General features: G+C 41.1%; 2 protein-coding genes across 4 annotated transcripts; one reads left to right on the forward strand and one right to left on the reverse strand.

Annotated features, from left to right (window-relative positions):
• Positions 1-1,656: 1,656 nt before the first annotated feature.
• On the reverse strand, positions 1,657-22,873 carry DNASE2B (deoxyribonuclease 2 beta). 3 transcript variants are annotated; one of them, XR_014226632.1, is made up of 10 exons: positions 22,736-22,873; positions 20,011-20,162; positions 16,174-16,351; positions 14,880-14,961; positions 13,874-14,035; positions 12,156-12,353; positions 11,150-11,599; positions 5,548-5,751; positions 4,290-4,454; positions 1,657-2,105 (listed from the first exon to the last, which is right to left on the reverse strand). XR_014226632.1 is itself a non-coding variant. In XM_082286948.1 (7 exons), the coding sequence occupies exons 2-7, from the start codon at positions 20,121-20,123 to the stop codon at positions 11,244-11,246; spliced, it is 1,089 nt and encodes a 362-aa protein (XP_082143074.1). In that variant the 5' UTR covers positions 20,124-20,162; positions 22,736-22,873; the 3' UTR covers positions 10,162-11,243. The 3 variants fall into 3 exon arrangements, 1 of the variants encoding a protein (XP_082143074.1); XR_014226633.1 differs by lacking the exon at positions 1,657-2,105 and having other exon boundaries at positions 2,833-4,454; XM_082286948.1 differs by lacking the exons at positions 1,657-2,105; positions 4,290-4,454; positions 5,548-5,751 and having other exon boundaries at positions 10,162-11,599.
• LOC309576236 (uricase-like) lies at positions 21,094-27,446 on the forward strand (the record flags this gene model as incomplete). Its single annotated transcript, XM_082287392.1, has 8 exons — positions 21,094-21,126; positions 21,493-21,711; positions 22,514-22,630; positions 22,756-22,834; positions 25,325-25,511; positions 25,994-26,117; positions 26,434-26,517; positions 27,309-27,446. The coding sequence occupies 8 exons, from the start codon at positions 21,094-21,096 to the stop codon at positions 27,444-27,446; spliced, it is 981 nt and encodes a 326-aa protein (XP_082143518.1).
• Between the last annotated feature and the right edge of the window lie 227 nt (positions 27,447-27,673).

The raw sequence follows: 27,673 nt of genomic DNA on the forward strand, positions 1-27,673 counted from the left end.
AAAAGTCACATCAGGCTTTCTAATCTGCTAATTAGATAGTTTATATAAATTCAGTTTAATTGGGTCTGTGTTTTTTAATAAACTGTATTTTTAATGTTTCATGTTTGACTGCAGCCTCACCTAATCTCCAGCTGTTTCTTACTGTGTATGTGTGGTGGGACTTTGACATCCTACCAGCACCTCCACCTTCATCCTCAAGTGTTGCATCATTAGCTTGTTACACAACCTGCAGGGTTGATGTTATTGATATGATGCCAACTACAAAATCATTGAGAGATGGGGTGATGGCATTGCTGGAGATCCCAACAAAACTGCTCGAGATCCTGCACAGAAGCTATTTAACAAGACCAAATTCTGTTGTACCTTTTATAAACCTTAAGTAGAATATACTGCTCAGATGATTATAGTCTCTTTACAGGTCTTTGTTGAGGATTTTTAGCATGTCATTCCAGATTTTTTTTTTTTTTTTTACAACTAAGTGTATAATCTTCCAGGTTTTTATCCAGGCTGAGGCTGATATTTAAAAAAAGTTTTGTTCTCACTTGTTCTTTCAGATGTACTTTGCTTGGTAGTCCTGGGAACAGCCTGTCACCCTGACAAGGATTAACCTCATCCATTGGACATGCCGCTGTTTCTCTGGGCAACTCTCCAGCTTTGCATGGAGAGCAGCCTGTCCTTAGCACCATCTCATCAGGAAGCAGTCCATCCTTTGGGGGACACTACAGCTTCCTTTCCTTTGGGATCAAGATCTTTCATTCCTTCAAGCCTGTTGGTGAACATTAAAAGAAGTACCTCTGCTGTTTCAGGTGAGATGTCAGTGCAGTGCCCTCACCTACTGGCTGAGTTTCTATGTATTATTCTGCCTTGGGAAGAGGCAAGCACTCCACAGCTCTGCAGTTCAAAACTCTTTGAAAAGTGCTGTCCCCTTCCTGTTTGCATTCATAAATTGTTTCCATTTTCCTCATTTCAAAAGCAAGCTGCAGCAGATCACCCTCTTCACTCTTTTTTGTTGCACCATGTTTTGGTGTCTGCTAAGCTCCTGCTAGCTTCCTGAACCCTCTGGCCTTTAAATACTTCTTACTTTTCCAAGAATTTTTAACAGCCACTACCTAAAATGTCAATGCTACTGGATGTTTCAGTGTAGTCTCAAACCAAGCTCCCACCTACTGTGATTTGGAAAAGACGTTGCATATGTCCATTACATATCCTCCACTAGCAGAGGACTGTGTGCAGAAACCAAACTATGTACGAAGGTGAAAAGCATTTCACCAGGTTTTGAGAAAACCCTTGTAACTAAGCCTAGGTAAAGGCTTAGCATGAAGCCAGGATAATTTTGCGACTAATAATAGATTCAACTCAGAAAAATTGTTTAGAAGCAGAACTGTGTACCCACAGAAGGAAGGAAATGAACAGTTTGAGTCTGTTAAAGACTCTTTATCCCTCCACCCATAGGCATACATCTTATCTGTACCACTCCTACATATCCTAGATCAAATTTGAAAGCCATCATACTTCAGGGAGCTAAACACTTCTGAATGCTTTATTTCACAATACCAGAGATCTGCAGGTATAAGTTTCTCTTTATATATGGTGTGTTCATACACCCATGTACAAGACTTACTGGACACCTTTTCAGTATTAGGCTATCTGGGACACGGTGCTATAGGAATCTGAAGTACTCTTTTGGGAGTATCCAAATCAGGAAATTCAAAGCACTAACAGATATAAGCCTGTATCAGCAGTGAAAGAAATGGCATGGGTGGTTTTCTTTAAGAACAAAAGCATGTATTCTAATTGAGAATATTGGCTAACTGCCTACGTGTGAAATACTTTAAAGGCTTGTGCCTTTGAATGTATTAGGTCCAATTTCCAAGGCTGTTGAGAATTTGCCAACTGCATAATTTTCAGCTGTAATTATGAAAGATTACTGTCAGAAAGGCTGACTTTCATTCTTGAAGGCAAATCCTGAGAAGATACTGAAAAACCCAGACTCACCCTCAGTGTTTCTGACGAACCTTTTACAGTTTCTTCTGATGAAGTAATGCTGGTAAGATAATAGCTTTGCTAGAGAGCTTTTGAAAACTGGTCTCTCAAGCTTAGAAAATCTGTGTGAAGAAAGTAATAGTTATCATTCAAACTTGACGCCAGACTCTAATTATTACTTCAAACACAACAAAACAACAACAGGATTTTTTTAAAAATCTCCTTGGTACACTGCAGTAGCCACACCTACATCCTTTCAGAGGAAACATATTTCTCTTCTCCTGAATACTTTGCACAAATATGTATTAATTTGTACAGTGCACTCATAAATTTGTTTAGAGATTAGCTCTTCTAATTTTTACTCTGTTGATCTTACTGTAATGCTTTATGCAGTACTACATTTAAATTGAACTGGACTTACTTCAAATGCTGTAAGCCCTTGAAACTTCCCTTGCTTAGGAAAGACACCTTGTTTATGGTAGAAGTGGTAAGGGCCACAAAGCTGCTCAGTTTCACATTGCCTTTACCACACTGGTCTAACTAAGCCAATCAGACCAGTTGTGCTCAACAGTGTTACGTTTAGGAGTGTCGTTTGATCCCACAAAGTACTGGGCTCATATTCCCAGAGAAGACGGGGACCATGAAATACAGATTAGTTTCTTATCTGAAATACAGTGTTTCACCTTTCCTGTACCATCTGTCTAGCTGACAGTCATTTCAGTAGGACTACCAAGCTAAACCTGCAGACTCAAAGAGCATTATTATATGATTTTTCAAAGCAGCCAAACCACATGCTCCACTCCTCCTTTCTTAGACTGATTATATACGTGCTGGTTGTTAACAATGAAGGCACTGAAAACCGGAGGAATTTAGCATCAAAGAAATACTACATTTTATTACAAAAAAGTGTTGCAATCCCAAGTTCTCTCTACCTGCAGGGTCCTGAGCAATGCTCACTCTTTCAAAAAAACCCAACTGTATATTTTGACATACAATATGGGTCTGATTTGTAAAAAGCACAGGTTTTGAAATATTCTTATAGTTTTCCAGGAGAAAATTAATGTGTGGAATTTCCTTGAGAAATTTAATGTGTGGAAAACATGCATGAACTTGTATTTTGTAGTCATATTTGTGACTTTATTAAAGGCTGTCCATGGAACCCTTTACACCCAGGGATGGAAAATCATTGCTGTGTAAAACACAGACATACAAACATATGTTAAACACAGCTCTTTTAAAGGGGCTTTTCTGAAAGTGCTTGCCATTGCTTTCCTGATATGGCTGCAATGGTCTGGGGGTGCAGACACCATAGGAAACATATGAAATATAATTTGAAATCGATGGAGAGGCCTTAGGGTACACACTGCCACAGAATGTTTTCCTACTGTTCTTTGGAATCGGGTTTATTTGAAAGAGTCTGTGTTGTCAGACTTATTTGGGTGACCAGTAAATAATGAAGGACAGAGGGGGACTTTTTCTCACAGAGCTAAAATAGGACTATGAGGAGCAAATAAACTCACTCATCAAGAGTGTAGCAACCTCTCCATGTTGTACATTATACACATTTTCATCCAGTGACTTGATACTGTGTCATATTATGCATTCCCAGGAACAGAAGAAGCATAAGGAGTCATCCAAAGAGGAAAGAGAGGAAAACAAATTCTGCTCTTAGTACCTCTGTTCTTTTAGTTTCTATTTTGCTGTATGGTGCCAGTACCAAAAAAAGACCTGCAGAGATACCCAGGAATGAGCTCCCTCATCCCAGTTTTCCCACATTCCCAGCATTTAGCAGGCCGTGTGCACTTAAATATGTTGTTAGTCTTCACGGGAGATCTTAAATCTTCCTAGAGAAGAAACTATTCTTCATATCCACACCACTCATCTTCCTCAGTCTGAACAACACAAACAGGACTGAGGAGACAGAACTTTCATTCTGCCAGAGACAGGCTTTGAAAGAATATCTTAAGCTACTGAGATGTAAAAAATGTACCTGTAAAAGTGGGGATATCACTTCTTCCTGATTAGGGCACTGAGAGTACAGCCATGAACCATAAGAGACAAAAGGTTCATCTGTGCCCAGCTCCCACATAGTCCTGCCTCAGAGAGGTTCTTCTGACAAGGCAGCTGCCCCCGCATGAGGCCTCTCTGAGGTCTGTCCTGACACCACCCTGGCAGTGCCAGGGTCAAGGTCATGGTCAGGCCAAGGTCATACAACTCCTGCTGGGGACATTTTTCCTTGTGTTGGGACCACACTACCACCCTCAAACACAGTTTGTATCGGAGACTATGGAAGGTTCAGATTTTACCCTTCAGGCTTCATGGGTCATTCCTGTGTCTTTGAAGTTCTGTTCCCACTGAAGATGAAGGGAAATTCCCGCTGAGATTAATGGGGTTAGGATGTGTCCTTGTCTCTGTTTTTTGCTGTTGTTTCCTTTGTTGCAGTAGACCTATTCCTTTATTAAAGTTTTTGCCTGGGGGAAAAAGAAAAGCCACATTGCTAAATAAATTATGAAATATTTACATTTGTGAAGCCAACCCCTCATGCCTAGCTCCTCCTCTGATATTAAGATGACACTTTTTATAGAGCTACAGCTTCTATACTGCCATTATTCCTCTGTGGGATCCGAGACCAGGAGGTGACAAAACAGCCACCATGAGCCAAGTGACAGTAAGTAATACCCAGGAATGACTACTGATTTTGACTCAGTGCAGCGAGAAACTACTATATTGGACCAGTGGTGGTTTGTATAGTGCAGGAGAGCAAAGTAGGATCAGAGATGAAACTGAACATAAAACTGGGGAGGTTTCTAAACAAAGCTTGATTTTTAACCTGACAATAAAAGGCCATATGTTATACAAAATACCCATAATAATAATGATCCCAGGAGCAAAGTCTTAAATGCATCAGTTTGCTAATCCCTATGTATGTTCTTTTTACTTTCTTTTATATTTGTATTTACTTCTTTTTGCCTGCAGTACTCTCAATGCTACAAGAATGAATGCAGCTCACTTTAGTGTCACCAGCTGTAATGAAATGATCTGCCGTTACTCTTGTGAATGTTTTGCATCTCTTGTTTTTATTGCATTTGTATATTCACTTTAAACCTTAATAGTAGCTTCCTTCTTTTTTAAAAAAATGGTTTAGCATGTTGTTCAAATATGTATGGTTCAAACTGGTTAGCCTAGCTTATGAATTTCTCCCTCCTACTGTTACCTGTTTAGCACATTTGAGTTTACTTTACCCCACCTCTAGTAGGTTTGGAAACAGTAAGGTAATGACTTTCTCGCGTGTTGGTTTGTGCTATGTTTTTTTACCACTTGGCTAAGTCACTTCAGTTTATGCCTTTTGCTTTTATCTTTGTGGTGTAGCCTGTGGAGACTGTATCTGTAAAATGGGTAAATGTTAGGTTGCTATCATAGTAAATGAAACATGCTGTTAACTGGATTTTTGCACAGCTAACTCCAAAAGTTTCTCCGTCACCACATCCAAGGTCTCTGACCCCCTTGGTGTTGACCATTATAATGTTCCTTCTGCTTTTCCCTTGCTTCCCCTCTCTGGCTTACCTTCAGTTGTCTTGTTCCCTCTTCTTCCTTTCTCCTGCAAACTCTTTTTGCTCCCATTTCTCTGTTTCTTCCCATCTTTTGGCAGGTTGGTGAGCAGCTGGGAATACAACTGCACAAATTGTCCCTATTTGCTGTGCAGTGTTTCTTTCTTTGCAAAATGCTCCATGCAAAATTGTCAGCTCCTTCATTCTCACCTTGACTGTCCTGAAAAAAATATTTGGAGTAGTTAGAAAGCAAGAGATTAAAAGATAAGATTTTCCTTGCACAGTGCCTAGGATTTTCAAGGTCAGGATGTGAAAAGGAACAGCTTTCAGAGCAGGGAAGATTTCCTGAAATTGTACTGAAGTGGAGGACAGTGGTGCTTACCATGTTCATACCAGTGCAAAAATACGTTTTTAAATTGCGCTATAGCAAGAGAAATATTGATATTTGGCTGACAGAATGTTAGCCCAAAAAAGAACCCTGAGAAAAGGCAGACACAAAAGCGCCCTGGAGCTAAATACTCTCACTCTTTAGAAAGCCAGAAGTAAGCAACAAAAAGAAAACACTCGGTGACACAGCTTTTAGTGAGCTTTTGGAAGGTTTTGGAATGTAATGGAGAAACTGTGCAGTGCTATAATGTGATATCCTTAATTTGCCAGCATTAATACATGTGAAGACAGATTTTTGGATTACTGTATTATGATGCACCACTCTGTGGCTAATTTGGAGGCAACGTTTCTATGATTAATAAATGAGGCAATGCTGGTACTACTGTACTACAGTGAGCCACTTGTAGCACTCCAGCATGAAACATTAAATACTATGCTCTGCTCCTGTAAGCTTTGAATATTTGAACATCAGTTTGCAGTTCCCAGGCTGCAAGGTGATCAAAGGAGGGGAAGAATGTTCCTTACTTTTATCCCTCTTACAGGAGAACCAGAATAGTCAGCAGATACCTTGTGTAGAAATGTCAAGCAAAAGCAAATGAAAAAAAAATCAAAAGGACTTACTAAAATAACTTGAGTAAAAGTGTAACACAGCTATTTATAAAAAGCAAGATATATTTTTCAAGTCCTAATGTTTTGTAGTTAACAGTTTTAGTAAAATGAACATATATATGCACAAAATAGCATACTCTCAATACTGGGATAAATCATTTAAAGACCATAAAGATGAGCATACAGTGGGTCTACATTAAAATATTATATTATGCTGTCTGAATCCAAGTTCTAAAAGTGCTACAACTGATTACTTGGTTCAAACACAACTTCTTTTACTGCATTCATGCCAAATTTGTGAGGATTATGAGAAAATTCTTAAGATTAGATCTATAATCTGGTATCTCCAGTCTAAATAAAAAAGTGTCAGATATGGCTATGCTACTCAGGGTATCAGGATATCTAGAATACACCGATACAGCTATCCTAGCTTGGAATTTCAGATCAGGTGCTCTGTTTTGTACTATGAAGAATTTTTTCCCTGCTACAAAGGGTTTTTTTTCACACTTAGCCTAACACAAATTTGTTCATCTCCATTCTCATTTTTTAACTCCTGTCTTTTTAAGAAATCTCTTGTGAAATTAAAGAGGTGCATCATATTCTTGCATCACACTCTGACTACAGTTAGGCTTTGGCTTACTGAGCTTTCAGATGATGCTGCCAGCACCACTCTGCCTCCTGAACATTTTACTGCAGGCATGGGCAGCTTACATGTTCTGAAGCAATTACTATATTAAGTACCCAGTGATATATCCTTCCCAGAAACTGAAAATAAAGGTATAAAAGAAATCTGCACAACAATTTATGGGCGTTAACATATGGGTGTAAGTTTCTCTGTGGATAATTATGTGACTATTGACTATGCTAATAATGCCAAGGATGCTTTGATACATTAAAAAAATTTCTCACAATGATGTTATTGAGCATTTCCATAGTCAGAAGTACACCTGCAGACCCCTGTGACAAGACCAAGCACCAGGCTACGTTAGCATGCCTTGGAGGAGAAAAGGTTCCCAGCTCAGAGAAATTTCTCCCAAAGCTTCCTTTGACTTGCTGGCAGGCAGCTGGCATGGAGCCCCAGTCCTTGAGAAATTCTCCAATACATTGCTCATGACTCCCATCATGAGAGCTCAGGGTATGTTCAGTCATTGTGGAGGTACCAGAAGCAATTCCACCCCAAAGGCTGCCCTGTGATGTGGGCTCAGGCTGCCATGCCTCTGCCTGTTTTCCAGTATTGTAATTGCCCAGCTGGAATTAAACTTCACAGTTTAAATTTTTAAGCCTTCAAATTTTTAAAATATTTTTAGCTTTTCTTCAATGTCTAATCCTTTGACCTCTTGAATTAACTCTGTGTAAAACTGCACTGTTCCAACACAGCAAACCACTGCCCTACTGACACACAATTACCAGCATTAGGGAAGCATCCTCAGGGATACAAACGTTTATAGAAGAATCAGCTGGGTTTTTTAAGTGGTGTCAGGGAGGCAGAGTCCTGGCCTTGCTCTGGGGTGGCAGTGGCTGTGGGGAGGGCAGGAGATGCTGTGGTGCAGGGGGGCAGGTGGCAGGTTGGATTTGGAGAGGCTGTGACTGCAAATCCTGCACCCTGTGAGCATGTCAGGCATGCTGGAACCGAGCCTCGGCTTGTGGAAATTATTACAAGGCAATTTATACCAAACAACCATCCCTACTGCTGTGTTTGTTACAAACGTGGCTGCAGTACAGTAATGTTTAGTGGATTAATAATGTTTGCTTTTGGCCTCTCCTACTCCCTTGGCAAACAATTTTCATGTATAATAAATGTTCTTATTTAGTCTAACTAGAACAGAGCCCAAGGGTCAGAATAGCCAAACCTGCATGCTGAGAAGAGACTCCAGGTTTCTGCACAAGAGAGCAGCTTTCTTTGCTCTCCATGCCAGGACCCTTCTGCAGGGTCAGTTTTGCTGAGCAGGTCCCCCTGAAACTGCAGAGGGGCCATGCCACATGTCCCCTTCTGCAGGAACTAATCTGTCCAGTCAAAAGGGTCACAGTGGGCAGCACAGGCAGCACAGAATCACTGGGACAGGCAGATATTTCTTGGCTGTTCAGCATCTTAAAATAGAATAGCATATTTTAAATTTAAAAAATTTATTAATATATATATAATAGGCAAAAAGTAAACATTTCACACAGGGTGTGCTGTGAGGGCACATGAGGCTGAGTAAGGGGCTTATGGTCTTGCATTTGCAAAGAAAGCCTTAGAGTTACAAACCCTTTAAAAATATATATGGTTTATTTTGTTGATTATTAGTCTCTTTTGGGAAACAAAGAGTCTGCCCATGTGTCATAACATGTGTAGCAGAAATACTAGGATATGCAAATACAGAAGTTACACAACAAAAGCAAAACTGAATTGAAGTTGTTTACAGTTAAAAAAAATGAGAGAACCAGATCTGCAGCCTTTTTATTGCCACACCACTGAAATGAGCGTGTGCACAGCCAGGCTGCTGAGGTGCTTGTAGTGCTGTATGGTACAGCTGTTTCTCTGCATCTTCTTCTGCTCTTTATGCCTCCTCAGTTACAGCTAAAATGGAGGGAACCAGTCTTGGGTATAATGAAAGAGAAATGTTTAAGTAGTCTTGTAAAACTTTATGACAGCTATTAATTGACCAAATAATTAAGAACAGCAATCAGCACTTATTTCAAGTGATGCACTGGTGACGTCTGGCCTGGGGAGCAGGGTGCTGGCAACACTGTTGTGACAACCAGTGGGACGCAGACTCTTTGCTAGGGCACCCTGTGACTCAAATGCTGTGGCTGAGCATTTGAAAATGCTACAAGAAATACAGGTTGTGCCACAGATCCAGGCACTCTCTGACACACACGGTGAGCTCGTCAGCACTGTCTCCAGCGGAGGATTTCTTGCCAGCCCTGTCCACTGAAGGCATGCTTACACAAAGCTGTGGGCAAGATACAAGAGCTCAGACAGGTAGGTGAGGTTAGTGTCTGCCATGAAAAGATAGGCAAGAGAAATTAATTTTGTCTTGGCTTATCTGAGTGATGCCCTAGCATCCCATGGCGCAGTGTTCCGTGTCACTGGCAATTTTTGCTGCCACAAAGGTGTTGCTTGACCACAGCTAGCAAAACAGCGAGAAGTAAGTATGTAAAACAATTTGACAGGCATCAGAGAAAGAACATTATCAAACAAATTATTTATCAAATGTTATTGGGTCATATGCAGAGAAAATAAAAAATTTCTTGCAGGATACCTAAGCAACAACACTATTTTCACTGAGCTATGAGACTCAAGCTATGAGCTACCTTCAATCCAGACTGGCTAATTATGAAACCTATTCCTGTACAGTTCTCTTCATTATGCAGGCCACATACATTATTTCTATCTCTTCAAGAAATATGCACAAATATTTTCTGAAATTAATTCATTTGACACCTTGGACACTTCATAGTTTGGCTGATTGTTCGGGATGAAAAGGGAAGGAAATCTTTGGCAACCTCTTGTGGTTGTGGAGCATTTCTTTATACCTACTTCCTTTTAAGACACTGTTGTGGAGGATCAAGTGGTAAGGACTATGAACACAGCAAAACAGAAATTTCAGTGGGACAGCCAGCTCTTCAGACTGGAGTTTATATTAGCAATTCAGGGAAAAAAAAGGAATTATATAGAAACATATAAATATGTTTAGGAACATATTAAATACAGATACATTTTTGACATTTGAACACAAGAATGTGTCAGGATTTTGCAAATCAGCTTTGTCTTTATAGCAAGACCATGCAAACTTAGGTCCTAAGCCTAAGACTGGAGGTATTGAAAATTAACAGCCACATCTGTTGTGTAGGTTAAATAACATCTTTCTTCAAATATATTCTTCTCTTCATGTTTTTTCCTAATTGTCTCAATTTTTCCTTTGGCAGCTATATAACATTGTAACCAACCAGAAATAACTATGCAGATGGAAGAGGGAGAATGTAAACATTCCATTTTTGCTCCTTATTTTGTTTATTTGTATTTTGGACGTGTTTATTTGTTTATAAAATTGCTGTACATGAATAAAAGCACTAGAAATATTCCCAAGCTATTGGTTACAGATAATTTAAAGATGATTTAAAATTCATTAATTCTCTAGAAATGAATCATGTAAAAATAAGGCCTTCCTGTCCACAGATCTACTCATCTCCCTGTCTGGATCAAATTTTCTCAGCTCTTTTAGAGATTCAGCCCAAGCTGAGCAGAAATGCTGTGATTTATCTCGACAGTGCCAGAAATCAAGGGCAATTTTGAAGTATTTGGGGATACTTATGCCTTGCTACCTGCCCAGTCCTGACAGCCCAGCTCATGAGAGAGGTTTCTGTTGTCCCTCCTGTCCCACATCCAGCCCCACTCCCAAGCTGCCCAGGGATGCCTGTGCAGGGTGTTCAGAGAGATGTGCTTTGGAGCAGCCCCGTGCAGCAGCGTCCCTCCTGTCCCATCCCAGGGGGGGATGGTGAGAGGAGCTGGGGGAGTGGAGCAGGGCCCAGCACACACCCCAAGGGCTCCACACCACAGGAAAACAGCTCCCCTTTACCTGCACACCACCTGCTCCTACAGCTAACAAGGGGACAGCAGAGCTTGTCTGGAAACTCACAGGGCTGCTTTCCAGAGTGAAAATACAGTTCAAGGGAGACATTTCCTACACTTTCCATGTGACAAGGGCTGTGCTGGTTGGGAGGAATGGTTTGTTATAGCACTCTGGGAGCAGAAGTGCAGCTTTCATAGTGGATTATCAAATGCCTGAAGGCTTTGTAGATCTGATCGTTCTGGGTACAGATGAACCCACCACTTCTCCAAGCTTGCTCAGCAGCACGGTTCAAGTCCCCAATACATGTCCACTGATCTTTGTATTTCCTTGAAACAGCCCATTTGGAATGATCATTAATGGAATGAAAGGAGGAGTTCAATGGCATCCCTATTAGGTTTATGTTGTAGACGTGGTAGTCAAGAGAGCAATTTGAGTAAAGTTTTTCGCCAGAACGCTGCCAGGATTCAGCCAACAAATCAGTCTTCAGTTCCTGAGCCATCCAGGCCACATAGATATCTGTGGAATAACACAGTGTGTGGGGAATCAGTGTTTCAAGTTCCTTCATTTAAGAACAGACTGAAAAGCATAATCTAAATTGTGCTCATTTCATTGTAATGCATGAAGTCAGTCAGAGGGGATTTTGCCCCCTCCCCTTATTTTGACTTTTTCAGAAGTTCATTTCTACTTTTTTTGCCTTCTAGAAAACCTGTTACAAACAATCAGCAGGAAAAAAGGGAAAGGACAAAAAAATTGCAAGTCTTCTTCGTAACAGAAAACCCCCAGTTGATTCAAACCCTGTATTTCTTCTTTGTTGTTACTGTTGAATAATGGAACATAAATTTTCTGAAAAATCTAATTGTTGAATACCTTAGGATGGACCAGACAGCTTTTTGCTTTGTGGGGCTAAGAGAACGTTAGGATGGGACAGCACGCCTTGCCCTCTGTTACATTATTTCTGAAGCTGAACTTCTTTTCCCCCTCAGAGAAAATATTAATTTAAAAATAATTGATTAATTCATATTTTAAGAATTAATTGAGAATGTGTTATAGAGAGAGCAACAGGTTTTCTTACCATCTATGAACAAGTGTGACTTTGCAAAGTGGAGAAAGGTTTCCCCATGAGCTGACTGGAGCTTGGAGAGGCGGCGCACGGGGACCGAGGGCAGCCGGGACTTTGCACAGAGTTTCTGGAGATTTGGGAGATCAGCTTGGAAGATGTCAGGGATGGAACAGCTGTAGACTCCTGGATTATAACTCAGCATCTGTTGGTCTGAGAAAAACCCACAGAAATGAACACATGCAGAATTAAAATTGGTTAAAGCAAAGCAATCAAGAGAGCAAAATTCTGTCTTGGACAGTGAAGCTAAATCCTTCAATCTTCACAGCCTATCTCCTGGATGAGTTAAGTGTCAAAGTATCTTATTTTAGCAATCAAGAATTTGTGTATTGCTTTGTATTCTGACTGGCTCTGCAGCACAAAGACTGGCTGGGAGACTACACTCAGGCTTTCCACTTACACCTCATTATTTTTAGCAGAACAGTTAACTGGTGGTCTTGGTCCATGGCCACTTCCACCCATGCTCATCTTCAAGCCTCTCTGCAGCCACACAGCACTCAGACATCACGTACAAATCCAAACCTGTCTCTATTTACAGGAGTAGTTTCCAGCCAGTTACAGCTGCCAAGCCAAATGCAGAGGAGCTGCCAAAGGGTCTAGTTTGGTTTTAGGGAGAACAGAACTTAACTTTCAGCATCTGGATTGAATTTGCAGAAGAAATCAACTTTTCTGAACAGGGCACAGCTTAACTGTAGGAGTCCTTGCCATGGACAACATAAAGAGCAAGGGAACAAATGGGCTGTTTAGATGAGTTAATTGAAGACAAGTCCATCAGAAACATTCCAGTCTTTCTGGCTCAGGAAATCCCTGAACCACAGATTAGCAGAAGCTGGGAGGATGAGGCAGGAAAAGCATTAGCATATGCATCTCATTTTTTTGTCCTCTTCTACTTAACACATGCATAGATGTGTTTCCACAAACAGGAACCTGGGTTAGACAGCTCTGAGGTGTGGCCAGCCTGGCAATTTGCAAAGCATGTCTTTCATTAATATGATTTGAGGTTTGTAACTGAGAAAAGAGTGAAAAAACAGTGTGAAAAGAGTTGAGGAACATGACAATATGACTTCTTGTGATGTCTTTTGATAGTCCCTTTTCAGGATTCCAGTACCAGTTATCACTGTCAGATAGTTCTGAATCTTGCAGCTATATTTTGTTGGTTTTGAGGGTTTTTATATATTTAGTATTGGCAATTTTTGCGGCAAAGAAATACTTGGGAAATTCTAGGTGATATTTATTCCATACTTCATATTTCTGATGAGTCAAGCCTACTACTCCAGCTCAAGCAGTGGTTGCCTTACGTTTTTTGAACTGCAGATGACTGTTGCTGAATGAGCTATTACTGTTAAAAATTATTAATCATCCTACTTCATATTTCCAAAGCATTTTGTATGCATGGACTGAGTTTACCCTTAATATGCACTTGTGACTATTATTATCCTGATAGTCCCCAGAGGGAGATGAAAACAGAGTGGAAGAGTGAATTTCCCACATTCACACAGGAAATCATTGAACAAACATAACTGAAGCCAAGAATGCTCTTTCCAGGCCCCACTTGGTTTCCCAATGTGACAAAAACCAGTCAAGAACAAGGAATTTTTGAGGTGAAACCTCAAGGAAAGCAATCAGAGAGGTGTAGTGGGACAAAGGCTTTCTTTGGGAGAAGCTTTTCGTACCTATTTCTGTGAACTGATCATATTTGAAAGTTATACAGATGGCTGTCTGTCCGAAGGACTCCCCAGTAGATGGATATCCATAACCATCCTCAGGGATGGGAGGGAACAGGGGCACACTGTGAATCACCCAGAAGCCTTGTGATTTATCCAAGAGCAGAAATCCTGTAAAAAAAAAAGTTACTGCAAATGAATTAAGGAGGAAAAAACCCTGAGATGACAGAGCTGTTGGTTTTGCTGCTGCAGACACCATATTTCAATGTGTTAATGTCTATAGTAAGCTGTTCTAGAGTAGATTAATAGACCATAGGAGACACTAATATTGTATTAAAATCGCATCAATTCTTTCCTGCATAGACTAACTCAAACTGTCATCATGTTTCATTTGAAAAAAATCCTTTCAAATCTCCTTCCTCTGTCTTTAAAAGTTCTGATGATTTAGTGGTTGTGACCGTCTCTCCTGAGCCGTGCCCACTGCTGCAGCCTGAAAATACAGCCCTGCAAAACGTGCTCATTTCCATGTCAGGCGCAGCAAACCCCATCTGCTTCCTCAGGGTAACATTTAGGCCTCCACTGAAGTTTACACTTATTTAAAATCTTGATTTTCTGTAACTGCATCCTGTAGCATTTCCATGATCTTGGCAGCAGCTTCGTGTCCAGAAAGTTTGGAGGGGTTTCTGTTGAGGGCATCTTTCCCTTCACATCTTGTAGTGCTTTGCCATTAGGCGCGGGATGGTGTGGTTCGTACTTACTAAAAGGACCAGTATGAGTTCCATCTCTTGAAACAAAGAGTCCATAAGCCCCAAGATCCTTCACACAGCACAGGCATAGCAAAAGCAAAACAGAAGCTACAGCATAACTATATAAAAAAACACACACCATGCAAATCACTCTTCAGTTTTGCTTTAGGCAGGAATTTTAGATATGCAGATAGACAAACAGACACACAAGCAGATGCTATCCACAACTTTAGAAAGCAGAAAACAGTAGTTTGGGACTCTCCCTGTACCTTTGGTGTGTCCACATTTCCACCCTTTGGAGTCTGATTCAGGGATCTCATCGTTGTATATCGCATATGCAGTGGTGTTCCTCTGCAGGGAAACACACATTTCTGAAACACGACATTCAGTAAAAGGAAGGCATTTAAGCAAACATTTGCTGGGAACACAAGAAAGAACTCAGGATTCCTCTGTGTGACCATCGCAAACCTAATCCTGCTCCCAGTTCAGCTGACACAGCCTCCACAGATATTACTGTACTCTCAGTCACTGCAGTAGCCCTTTCCCAAGGATTGGATATGCTTGCTAAGCCAGTTTACATGGGTTTAGTGGGCACTTGCCTGCAAAGAAGTTCCCCTCTCTGTTTTTTGGGCCTCTCTCTGATTTAACAGTCAGATCCAGGAAAAATATTTGCTGAGCAAAAATAGACATGACAACTGTTCTTATAAAGGACAAGCAATTAAAGCTTTTTTGCAAAATATTTGCATACAGCCACACCTTATTTCCCCTGAATAGAGAACTTCAAAGGAGTTGGGACATGTCTCCCCTTCCAATGTATTATGAGTTTGCAAACACTTTATTACAGCTACAGTGAGACCTGGGATAGGACAGTTTTCTGGACTGCCAACATTTGAGTGACTTCTGGGAGTCTCTTCTACATACAAATTAATTTCACCCTACCACAAACCCACAGCAGAAATGCAAAGACACACCCAGACTCCCAACAGTACTACATAGATGGGAAAAATAATTATAGGCAGATCTTGTGATATTTTACAATCGCTTCACACAAACATAAGTGAGGTGTCTGACTGTGGGAGCAAAAAAAGAAGGCCAACAAGCAATATATCACTGCTGGAGCAGTCACAGTGATTTCAGGGGGAAAATCAAAACCCAGATTTGATTTGAGTCAGAGTATGAAACATATGCATACAGGAAGGCTTAGGACAAGTGTCCGTAACAATTACCACTGACCCTGGCTTGAATTCACAACTTCAGATGTTGCCCAATATGAATTGCAGAAAAGAAGCCAAAGGGAGAAAGTACGAATACTCTTTTTTTGATGGATAATACTCTAATCATATGAAAAGCTTGACTAGAAATTAGAAGTTTGAGAATTATTCCTAATTGTAGGCAAAACTGCAAATAATCTGCCCAGCTGTCGAGGTGCTCCTCCCCTCTGTGTGTTTTAGTAGATCTATTGGTCAGGCCTGGCCTTACCCTCTATGTGCTTATTTTGGCTGCTTTCATTTCATCTGCATATAATATCAAGTAACCATACCAAAAAAATGACATGTCACTTGCCTTGGATTCATACGTCTCATACAGCTGCTGCAGTGTCTGTCCCAGAGCACTCTGTGTCATGTTGATGAGGTATTTACCAAGCTGCCACTGTGGAGCCAGGGCATCCATGTACAGGTATTCCAGTCCCAGCATGGGAATCTGTCCTTTGGTATGTTTTGGCAACTTGTAAAGAGCGAACCTGCAACAGTGAAGAGCAATTGGTTTTTTACCACCACCCTGTTTGAATGTATAAATCAGTATCTCCTTCCCTGAGGAAGAGAAGGGTGAATCCAGGGATGCCTGGGCTGGAGGAGGAGCGGTGTGGACATCTCAGCCTCAAAGCAATGACCCAGCCCAGGAACCAGCTGCAGTTTGGCAGCACAATCCCTACTGCAGACAAATTTGTTCTGCTTCTCAGCAAGCACGGGAGGCTGATTCAGCACCAAACTCCTGTTGCTGTGGCCAGACTGCTGTTGGTGCACCTAAAGAATTTGTGGTAGCCTTGGTTGAGACCATGAAATCCCTATTGCTCCTGGTTCTGGTAAAGAACCTCAAGTCTCAAACCCAGTCTAACATTCCCCCAGATCAAACAATTTATATATTTTTTAATATGGCTTTATATGAAATAGATAAAATTAGGTGTTGAAATTTAAAAATGCACTATATTATGTTTATATGTATCCCAATCACAAAGTAAGTATAAAGTGATAAAATGTTGTTCCAATCCTAGTTTTCATAACAGACTTGTACTTTGATGAACTGTTGCAGACTGGAAATTTTCAAACCATTAGCCAGGAACACAAATCTCTTCAAAATTGTAAAGTACTCAATATTGTCAGTAAATGGCTCAGTTCATACTAAGGTTCCTGATAAAGTAAACAAGTTTTCCCAGTGCACAAGTCCATGGGAGTAATCACAGTATAATTAACTCAGCCATTTTCTCTGAGGGCTGTAATTGAGTAATTTGCTATTAATGTCAACAGTAAGGACTGAGTTGAATTATTTTTAATCTATACTATTTAACAAAAATGCAGCCTGTGCTTAACCCCTCAAGTATATCAGGAGGAGTAACCCTTGCCCAGCTGATTTACAGGCTCAAGTCAGTCACCAAAGACATCTCCAAACACAGGTAAGAAGTGGCAGAAGAACATTCTGCTATTGGGAAAACATTCCCATTAATCCATGGGAAACGTAGGCGTACAGGCAGAAGAAAAACACACACACTAGTGGTGGTCCTGGTAATCCACCTGCATTGCCACTGACTGAATGATCTCCCTAAAGTATCTCAGGAGAAATAATTTCTGATGACAGATCACAGAGAATAAAATGATTTATCTAACTAGGCTGGAGAGAGTGGTCTGTGCCTATACATGCACCAGGAGTCACAACAATCCTTTTATTTGAAATAAAGATTTGAAATGAAGATTTGGAAAGGAGAGGAATAGCAGTAGTTACAGTAGTAAGAGCAGATCCAGGAATTAGTAGATGAAGCCTTCCCAAACTCCTTTGAGATATACTGAAAGATTTATGCTCTGGAAGTGTTTACAGCCTAGCATCAGACAAATCCACCTTAAGCAGGTATGCTTATGAAATGCTAGTCATTGAGCTATCAGGAAATTGCCTGACAATTCCCAGTGGATACATGTTTTGGCTCTTTCCAGAAAGCCAGCTGAGTGTATTACCAATTAAAGCTGTATAAAATCTTTACTGCTATTTGTGCACAGGAAATTTCTCAAGAGCTTAGGCATTTGTGGGAGCAGAGCAAAAGTTATTCTCCTGAGAACCAAGGAAATGCAAAGCCTCTTAGACCCGATTAGCATTGTCACATTGTTTGCTTGTGACTGAAAATCAACTTACAACAAAGAATCACATCTTCACTTCTTCCCCTCCCCCTGCCCCCCGATAAAAAAAGCCCAAACAAACAATGTGCATGGTGGCTTCAGTCATTGTCTAAACATTTCTCAGAAAGCACAGTTTTGGCTTTTATTTGCAGGGAAGGCATCTGGCAGAATACAGTGAGTTTAGATGAATAAAGGAAAGACTCTGCCCTCCTCAGAGAGTCGATCCTATGGCCATTTGCTCTGGTAGCCCCTATAGGAGGTGCAGTGAGGATGGTGGGATGACGTCCTGAGTGGAATGAAAACAAGTGTGAGCCTTTTGCCTGCCCAGACACTGCACATGGGGAGGATCTGCCAGCCCAGCTGGGGAGCACAGATGGGATCAGGTCAGATCAAGCGATTCCTCTGGTTCAGCAACAAATGAAAGGGTGTGTGAATACTGAGTAATTATAGAATACTGCAGGATGAAACCACTGCATATCAGGAATTTGCATAAACCTCTTCCTAAATGAAAATAACACTTCTGGTGCTGTTTGTTTAAAAGGGCATTGACATGTTTTGTGTAAGAGAAGGCTCTTCTCAGCAGTTTCAGTTCTGCTTCTCCTGTCAACTTCATAGTAACCAAATCCAGAATCCAAAGCCTAACTCTTTCTTCTCAATAAACTATGATGATCCTGGCAGACAGGCAAGTTTCTCTTCTTTTGATCAGGGCACATTGGAAAGGAAATCCCCCTGTCCTACCTGCTAAATTTGTGAAAGGGAACATGGATTTGCCTGTGCAGACTCCCAAGTTCCCTCCTTGAACAGGCCCCATGTCACTAGCATTCACATGGAGGCACAGGTGAATTACTCCTAGCCCCAGCTTTCAAAGAATTTCTCAGAAAATTTTATTACAAAAATTATCTTCATTTAAGAAAGGGATAGTTTGTATACATATGGGTCTGGTTTTGGGTTTTTTTGTTTTTTTTTTCAGGGAGAAAGTAAATATCTCATACCTTTAAGTTGCTGGGTAGCTGCACCAACTAAGAGTCTGATTCCTGAAAAACTTACGTTATCCAGAAGGGCCTTGGCAAAGGTGCCAAGTCACAGGGATGGATTAGACCCTCATACATTTGATGCTATGCCAACAGAGAGCAAAGCTCCTGCCCGTGTGTGAGGAGCACCTGCCTTCCCTGCAGTTAGCTCTGTGCACAAGGGAAGGGATGGGCCTACTTCTCTAGCACTTGTATCCAAACTAATCATCGTTCACAAGAAAAACATTTTTATTTTGAAATTGGTTGATATTTATCTTCAGGAAGCTTATGTGCTCTTTGTTTAAAGAGCCTTCATTTCACTTTTTAAACCTAGGCTGGATATTATGCAATTGTACTTTGCGTCTTTTCATCTTGAAAGCGCATTAACCAATTAATCATTTAATACCCAAAGTTGGGCTCGCTGCTGGCAGCAGGATGGCACTAGCGGCACCGTCACGGCAGCTCCGGGCAGGGAGCGACCTCTGCTCCACTCACAGGGCACAGCTCGGCCACGCTGCTGCCACCAGCCCCGCGGCGGCTCAGCCTCCGCTGCCCCTCAGTGCCGGAGCAAGGGGACGCGGCCCCCACGCTGCTGTTCAGTACCAGGCAAAGGGGAGATGCAGGCGCTTTCCCCGCTCGGTGTTTCCCGGGCCAGCTGAGCCCGAGCCCGGGCCCGGCCGGTGCCCCCGGGGCTGCCGCTGGCGAGCGCAGCCTTGGCATCGCAACACAGGTTATGCTCCCTGAGACACGAACGCCGTGTAAAACAGTGATTATTCTGCAGTTAGTCATAATGCAGCATGGTGGTTGGCTCAGGGAAATGAAATCAGATTTCAATAACTTATCCTAGGTTTTTCAAATGCTCAGTTCAGCCACTACTCCCAGGCAAAGAGGGCTGAACCAGCGATTGCCTTGCACTGCTTCTCGGTGACCCACCCACTTCCCGCGGTTTGATCTCACTGTGTTTATATACTCACCCAACCTTTCTCCCCTGCACGGTATTTACTCACCAATCCACCGTCTCCCCGTCTTCATTCCTGCAGGAAATCTCAGCGGCCCACAGGGGCACGGAGGAGAGAAGTAAGAGCAAGGCAGGGAGGCACCGTGCAGATCCCGCAGGCATTTTGGTTTCCCGGCTGTGCAGGGCGAGCCCCGAGTGGCTCTAAAAGGAGAAGTTGTGCTGCGTTAGCTGTCCGCTCCTGCCCACGGAGCGGCGAGCGCACCCCGGGCGCCGGCCGGGACGGCGCAGCCGGCCTGGGAATCGGGTTCCACACCAGGGACGGCCATGGGCAGCGGGGCAAGGGCTCCTGGGAGCTGCCGGAAACTGCTCACGATTTCTTTGGGCAACAAAATGAGTTGACAAGTTATGTTTTTGAGCAAAAAAATATTTTGACTATTTAGAATATTCATAGTATTCTTCTTTTTAAAAGCCCCACCCTGCAGATACCGAAACCCTTTTTGGTTTTTTGTTTTTTTTTTTTAGTGCTGCATGACTGATGTACAAATTTTTCACAACTATCTGAAAAAAACCTGGTGTTCGGAAAAACAAAACAACATCATTTCCAGCTCACTGCTCCGCCCAGCCCTCGTAGTGAGCGCAGCCCTTGCACCGTGCCCGCAGAAAGGGTTCGCGGTCAGCGCTGGGCCCCGCCCGATCCTGGCTCCGGTGCTGGGGACCTTCAGTCACCCCTGGGGATTGAGCCCGTAGGGACTGAGCCGGAGAAGCGCTCTGATCTCTGAACCAAACTAATTGACTTACAATTAGTTAATGCTTTTTAAAACTGTTTTTTAAGTGTATTAGCATTTCTCTTAGGAACAAAGATGTCTGAATTGAGCAATTTCACATCTGATAATCTTTTAGCAACTCACACATAAAAAGCTTCAATTTATATTTTGGTGTGTAAAATGCTTTCTCCCTCCTCATTAAAAGGGGCTGATTTACATTAAAATATGTTAATACGGAGTATGGGATATTTCAGCCTCAGGGAAGGTCCAGTGCAATGAGCTCTGGATATTTTAGTGCAACAGAAATCCTCACAAGCTTTGCAGTATTTTGTCGCCTTGCTAGTACAGCCTCTCCAACACTGTAAGAGATGTGTAAATGGGGTGTGTTTGACAGAAGCAAGGTAAGACTTAATAATAGGGCTTAATGCAAACAAAACCAATAATCCCAGAGAAGAGACTCAGTGAAGGTCTATATAGTCAGGACTAAATCAAGGATGACAAATGAGAGACTAGTCCACTGTGACTCCTCTTCTATAATCTGGCCCCCAGAAAATTTTAAAATTTTATCACAGCTGCAACTAATATAATAACAGTCTCCTAAAGCATTTTTTCTTCCCATCAGGACTCTGCAATTTATAATGAAAATATTCTCATTATCACAGATAATCACAAAAAATAAAGGCCATGGGCATTGTTTATGTTTCATTGACAGCATAACTCGGGCTTCCACTGTGTTTCTTTACAACTGACTCGTATTTTCTTTGCAGATCAAGGACCTTGAAGTCCTCAACTGTGAATATGGCAAGAATACAATTAAGTTCCTTCGCCTTCATAGAGAGGGAAAGAAGCATTTTGTTAAAGAACTGGAAGTGTGTGCACATCTCCGACTGACTTCTCCTCAGGAGTACCTGGAAGGAAACAACTCTCTTGTGATACCTACAGATACCATAAAGAATATTGTCCTCGTGTTGGCAAAAAAAAATGGGGTATATTTTTTATTTTTTAACTAGCCTTGCTGTTTCTTATAACTTCATTTGGAAGTATTTGTTATACTAACTTTTTATTTTCAATTGGCATATCAGATCAGTACCAAAGTCATTTTCAGTGATCTGAGAGAGAAGTTTTCCCTCCTCCACTGCTTTTCCTGTGGACTCTGTCTTAGCTTTCCAAAGCCTTTTTTTCCCAAGAGCTAGCACTGTTTTTTGTGAATTTGTCATATAAAAGCCATCTCTTCTTTTTTTAAAAGCCATCTCTTCTTCTTTTTTTTTTTTTTTAATTTAATAGCCCATAATCCTGCATTATTCCTATATAGCATTTTTAAACAGGTCTCAAAGTATGACATTCCTCTTAATTCTTTTGTGCTTTTACTGCCATCAATTGCATGTATCGTAATGACAATCTGTAGCACTGAACTTCTCCATAATGAAATCCCATTTTTACCCTGAAAACCTTAATTAGCATATCCCCATATCAATCAGAATAATCACTACAAATTATTATTTCAGCATTATATCCTCAAAGCATAAAACTCCTACAGCAGTTTCTCTCAGTCCAAGGACTGCAGCTCACTGTACCACAGAATGGGAGATTTTTGACACAACTGTAGCTGCTATTTGCAGCATATGCTGCAAGCTGGTCAAATGACTGGGCACAGTGAGCCAAGCCAGAAATAAGAGAAATGTGTTTTTAACCACACTGATTCTTCTCAAATACTTAAAACAACCAGAAAAATCTACTTTTGTACATGAGGTAATTGCTTCTTTCTAATAATACTGTTTGCTATCTTAGATCCCAAGTTTAGAACAGTTTGCTATAGATATCTGCAATCACTTCATGACAACATTTTGCCAAGTGGCATACGTCAAAACCTACGTTCAAGAAGTACCATGGCAACGTCTGCATGAGGTATCTAAAATACTAATACATTCCATTTCTTTATCCTGTAGTCATTCCTCACTCTCTTAGCTCCTGTTTTCAAATTAACATAGTATTTATGGCACTTTTACTTACATGTCTGCTCTACATTGCAGGATGGCGTTCCCCACATCCACTCATTCATATGTGTTCCTGATGGGATCCGCTTTTGTGAAGCTGAGCAGTGCCGGAATGGTGAGAAAAGAATTGGCAATGTCCCCTACTTCTCTGTAAATATTTCTGCCAATGAGAGATGAAGATGGCTTTAGAGATAGCTAGAAGTGTTACAGGGCTTAGGGCACAGCCAAACTGCCCCACATGTCTAAACCAAAGAATATTTTTATAGTGTAATTTTGACGTTCTTGATCTCTGAGACATGGCTGAAGAACTAATGTAGCTCATGTTTGTATGTATATCCCAAATATGAAATGGTTATAACAGCACATCCAGCAGAACTGTTACATCTTGCCACAGGATTGAACAGCCTGCTGAAAGAAAAGACAAAACCTGTACAAGTCTCCAGTGCCTCTTGGCATCACCTTTTTAAATGTTACTAGTAATATTAACCACTGCTGTACTTTTGGCTGCTTCAATAGTATTGACTGTATTTTCTGGAAAATGTTAAAAAAGACACCCGAATTTTTTTTAAAACGAAACAAACAAGAAGAGTTTATACTTTCTTGGAAAGCTGTTGCTCTTAATGTAGATTGAATTAAATTTTTCATCATTCTGAAAATTTAGCGTGAAATTCTGCAATTTCAGATTCTACACAAACAGAAAGCCTTAATGGCTTACTGAAGAAACCACACTTCCTTCTTAGACTTCCCTTCATGTAGTCCTTTAGTTGTTTCTTTAGAATTCCCTGCCTAGTTGAACAATAACCAAAGTGAAGATTTTCAAATCACTTTTATTTTTCTTCTAAGAGAATGTTCTCTATATTTAGCATCCTCCTATGCACCTATCAGCCAGACATGGGAGTTAATTTCTCAGTTAATCCTATCTTTTAACAATTTTCTTATCGTGAAAAAAAACCCCAACCTAGTGAGGTTTAACAGAATTATTTTTTGCCATTATATCAGCTGATAAAAGGATCAGAGTTTTTTGGAAACTCAAAACATCATAAGTAACTTAACAGAATCAAAATTTGTCAACTGAAGACAGCATGAGCACAAAGCCTCCAGAAAGCACGGCATGAGCTGTTCACCTTGGAAACTCTCCCTGGGTGCCGTATCCTTTGGAGCGAGTTTCAGGTTGATTGCTGCACAACCAGCCAGCCTTTCAGTCAATCTTTTGTTGCAAAGAGCTCTTTCAAACAAGGCTAAGTATTTGAATATAAGACAAATATCTCTCCAGGTTCACTGATAGTATCTGCACTACATTAGTACCTATGTCACAGTCTTATACCCAAGTGATAAATCATTCAAGATCTGTACAAACCCCAGAATATCCTGTCCAAGGTCAGTCTCTTCTTCAGGTTTTTTTTAAAGCTTTAGTAAATAACAGGGGGACATAGAAAAAATGATAGATATACCTCTTTATACTCTTTCAAAAACAATAAGAAATGTAAACAAGAAAAGAAATAGATAAAATGCAGTTTCAATAATATCCAGTCACAGAGCAGTTTAAAAACACCCAAACCTCTAAATAACCATGCAGTTTAGAAATGTCTATCACAGTGGAATTATTTCCAGTATAAATTCCTTCAAAGACATAATTTAAAGGCAAAATTTGCGAGTCTTCCAAATCCAAGGCAGGATTACTATGCACTTGACATATTCAAGAATTATTTTTGAACTAACTTGTGTGAGCACCAGCAGCAGCACAAAATCAGCAGCTTGGGCTTTGGCCACTGTCTATCTGCACAGGCCCTGAATGAGCCTGCATGCCATGAAGTTTCTCTTTTCTGAATCAGCTTTTTGGCAGCTCAGGTCAATGAAGTTTTCAGTTACCAGCTTGGTGTGCTCTAAATGACTGACTGCTTGAAATTGTTTAGCTGCTGTTCAAAAGGTGTGTCAGAAAAAAATGTTCAGGTCACAATTGCTTGGTCTTTAGAAGACAATGACCCACCCATGCAGCAGGGATCCTCAACAGCTCATTTTATAAATAGTGGCTAAGAGCAAAGCCACTGTCAGTTTGAACCTGTGGGTGGCCTCTGTATCAGTGCCAGTTCCTGCTCATTAGCTGAACTGCAGGGATTTGCATTGGCTCCTGGCTCTTTCTCAGAGATGCAAAAATCCCAACAGGACGGGTATCTAAAGCAAATTACTGACCGGGGCTCTGTCTTTATACAGAGAATTTTTACACTTCTCTGTATTCTTGGAAAAGGCACCACACCTCTTGCTGTACATCACAGCCTAGCAGCCTATTTAATTTCCCTTTAGAACTATTCCTAAATTGACATCAGTGTGAGCCAACCAACATATCCCAATTCCAAGCAGGTGAGATAAATAAAGTCTATCTTCAGTTTTCCGTAACTGCAGATCACTTGATGGGATTCTCCATTTTCTAGATTGACCTCTGACTTTAGTGGTTTCTGTCTTGTTTCTTACCTTTCTGCCAATATCAGTGTGCAGAAAGTTACTGTCTGCTTTCTAGCTCTGGAGCTGTCAATGCAAGTGTGCACCCAAAGGTTTCTTTTCTTTGTGTGAAAAGAAGCTCGTATTTTCTTGTAATTTTCAATCACAGGTCCTGTGATTGTCTTTGCTGGAATTAAGGACCTGAAACTTATGAAGACAACGCAGTCTGGATTTGAAGGCTTCTATAAGAATGAACACACCACACTGCCTGAAAGGCATGACAGGATTCTATGTGGAGAGCTCTTCTGCAAATGGTCATATGGTGAATGCAAGGATTTTGACTTCGACTGCATATGGTATATGTTATATCAAGTAATATTAATTTCCCCATCTATACTCACAAAGTCCCTCTATACAATACAGAAGGTCTAAGGGCCCGATCTGCAGCTGCCATGCACCAGCCACTCAGGTCTCAGTGGCAGCACTAAGCTCTTGTTACGAGGGGTAAGAGGGGTACTCCTCTCTCAGGGTACATCAGTGGACAGGATTCAAACGAACAGTTCAGTGTTCAGTACAGAACTCTTTAGGAGAATAAAATAACTAATTTGTTAAATACTTTTAGCAAAACCTATTTATGAATGGTATATCTGCTGGGAGGGGGGAGAGGAAACAGAATCTGGGTGACAAGACAAATTGTTCTTCCACAAAATCCCATAGGCTATATATTTGTTAGAAAAGACATGCAAAATACAAACAAAAACCACTCTACAGTAGAGCATTATGAATCTAAGCAGAGACAGCTGATACAAGGTTTTGTAAGAACCTGTGTTACCTCTAGGAAGAAAATCCGTGAATGTATCATTGAAGCCTTTGCTGGACCACCTGACTGTGGGGAATATTCACCCTCTTACCAGAAAACTGTCAACTGTATCCAGATGCTTGTCCTTTCCAGAGTGTCACAGGTATCTTCTTTCCTCCTAATGATGTTTTACCTCAATTTACTAACAATAGCGAATGTTAATTACACCACTGGCAAGACCAACATGAGACTATTATTTCCTCTGTCAGTTGTAAGACTGGAAACTCCCCAACATCACTCAGTGCTTGGCAGCACTTGAATAAAAGTGAAAGGTGTGCTATGTGTGTTCACTAGATTGCATTTGATCACGTGTACTGGGGGGGTGGCATTGTTCTTTTTTACACCGAGTGAAAAGCCTGCCAGGCTGTTGGCTGAAAAGGTGCCCTAATTCATGGTCTCATCCATTTTCATGGTTTCAGGTACAGGTCATAGAAGTCGTCTTGAACAACACTTTTTATAATGTTGTAGACATGAAGAATCTAGGCTTGACCAATGACAAAGAAGTAAGTAAATGCTTCAAAGACAACTTCACTGCCCTCTTTAGAAATACTCAGCCTTAAAGCATAGCAGCAGTTCTACATAAAACAGAGTTAAAGTGAGCAAACTTTCTCTCCCAGTCCCGGTAAAAGCTCCACATTACCTCTAAAAAATACTTACACTGATTACAACAGGAGGATAAATAATTGTGTGCTTGTGTTATTGATAAAAGCTAAAGGTGCAAGTGGAATACTCTGGACATCACAAGGATCTGTAACAGAGACTGTCTCTGAAAAATTATTGCTGTTTTCTCTGCTGAATTTGACTGTCCATGATAATGTCAACCTGTCCATTTACCCAAGCAGAATGCACTGTGGCATCCCAGATTGGTCCAACAGTGGACGAGGTACAACCCTGGGATCGGGGAGAGAGCAAGTGGTAGGGGATGAGATGTATTTGCTCCTCCCTCCACAGCTGCTCTACCTGCCAGCTACATCCAGCTGAAAGTCTGTTACATTATCCTCACATGAAAGAGAGAAATGGGGTTATTCCATTTGGCATCAATTGTCTATAGTCTGTTTATGCTCTAGTCTCTCTCCGAAGTCTTGTAATTCTGCTACCATGCTCTCCTGTTCTTGCCCTCCTTCAGGTGGACATTATAGATCCACTTTTACTTGTGATAACATATCTTCCACTGATGTTCATAAGAGAAAGAAAGGGCCTGGGCATGATTTTATAAGGAGGTGAATAGTCACAATTTCTGCTGGCACATCCCTGTCTCAAACATAACCTTTGTGTTTGTGCTCTTCCCCCTCAGGTTTTGGTTCCAGTGGAAGCTCCTTATGGCTCCTGTGCTTGCACACTTGGTCGGAAGAAGTTTTTTGAAGCACAAGGCCATATGCTGAGAGATGAGAGGAGATGTCAGCTTGGACTGGCAGCTGCCCAGGGAAACTAAACCTCTTGGCTATACTCAACCTTCCTGATAAACTTAATAGCATGGTTTTCCTATCAATGTTTACTCCTTATTGGCCTCTTCCATTGCTGACTACTTTTCCCTCTATGAACTCCTAAACATGGGATTTATGAAGGACCCTCAGGAATTCAGAAATCAAAGTCTGTCCCTGAATTCCAGTGTGATTTGCAGACTGAAATGCCCTAAGCTGTTTGGAAAATCCCAGCTGG

Source organism: Coloeus monedula (assembly GCF_965178545.1).
Source record: "Coloeus monedula genome assembly, chromosome: 9".
Lineage (NCBI taxonomy): Eukaryota > Metazoa > Chordata > Aves > Passeriformes > Corvidae > Coloeus > Coloeus monedula.

Bases quoted from the DNA above. Each gene is read 5' to 3' on its own strand.
- DNASE2B (XM_082286948.1), bottom strand. From the start codon at position 20,123: ATGCCTGCGGGATCTGCACGGTGCCTCCCTGCCTTGCTCTTACTTCTC. The intron at 14,962-16,173 runs GCAAGTGACATG...GTTTCCCTGCAG, and splicing joins ATGAGACGTATGAATCCAAG to AGGAACACCACTGCATATGC. The intron at 11,600-12,155 runs GTAAGAAAACCT...GTTATTCCACAG, and splicing joins GTCACACTTGTTCATAGATG to ATATCTATGTGGCCTGGATG.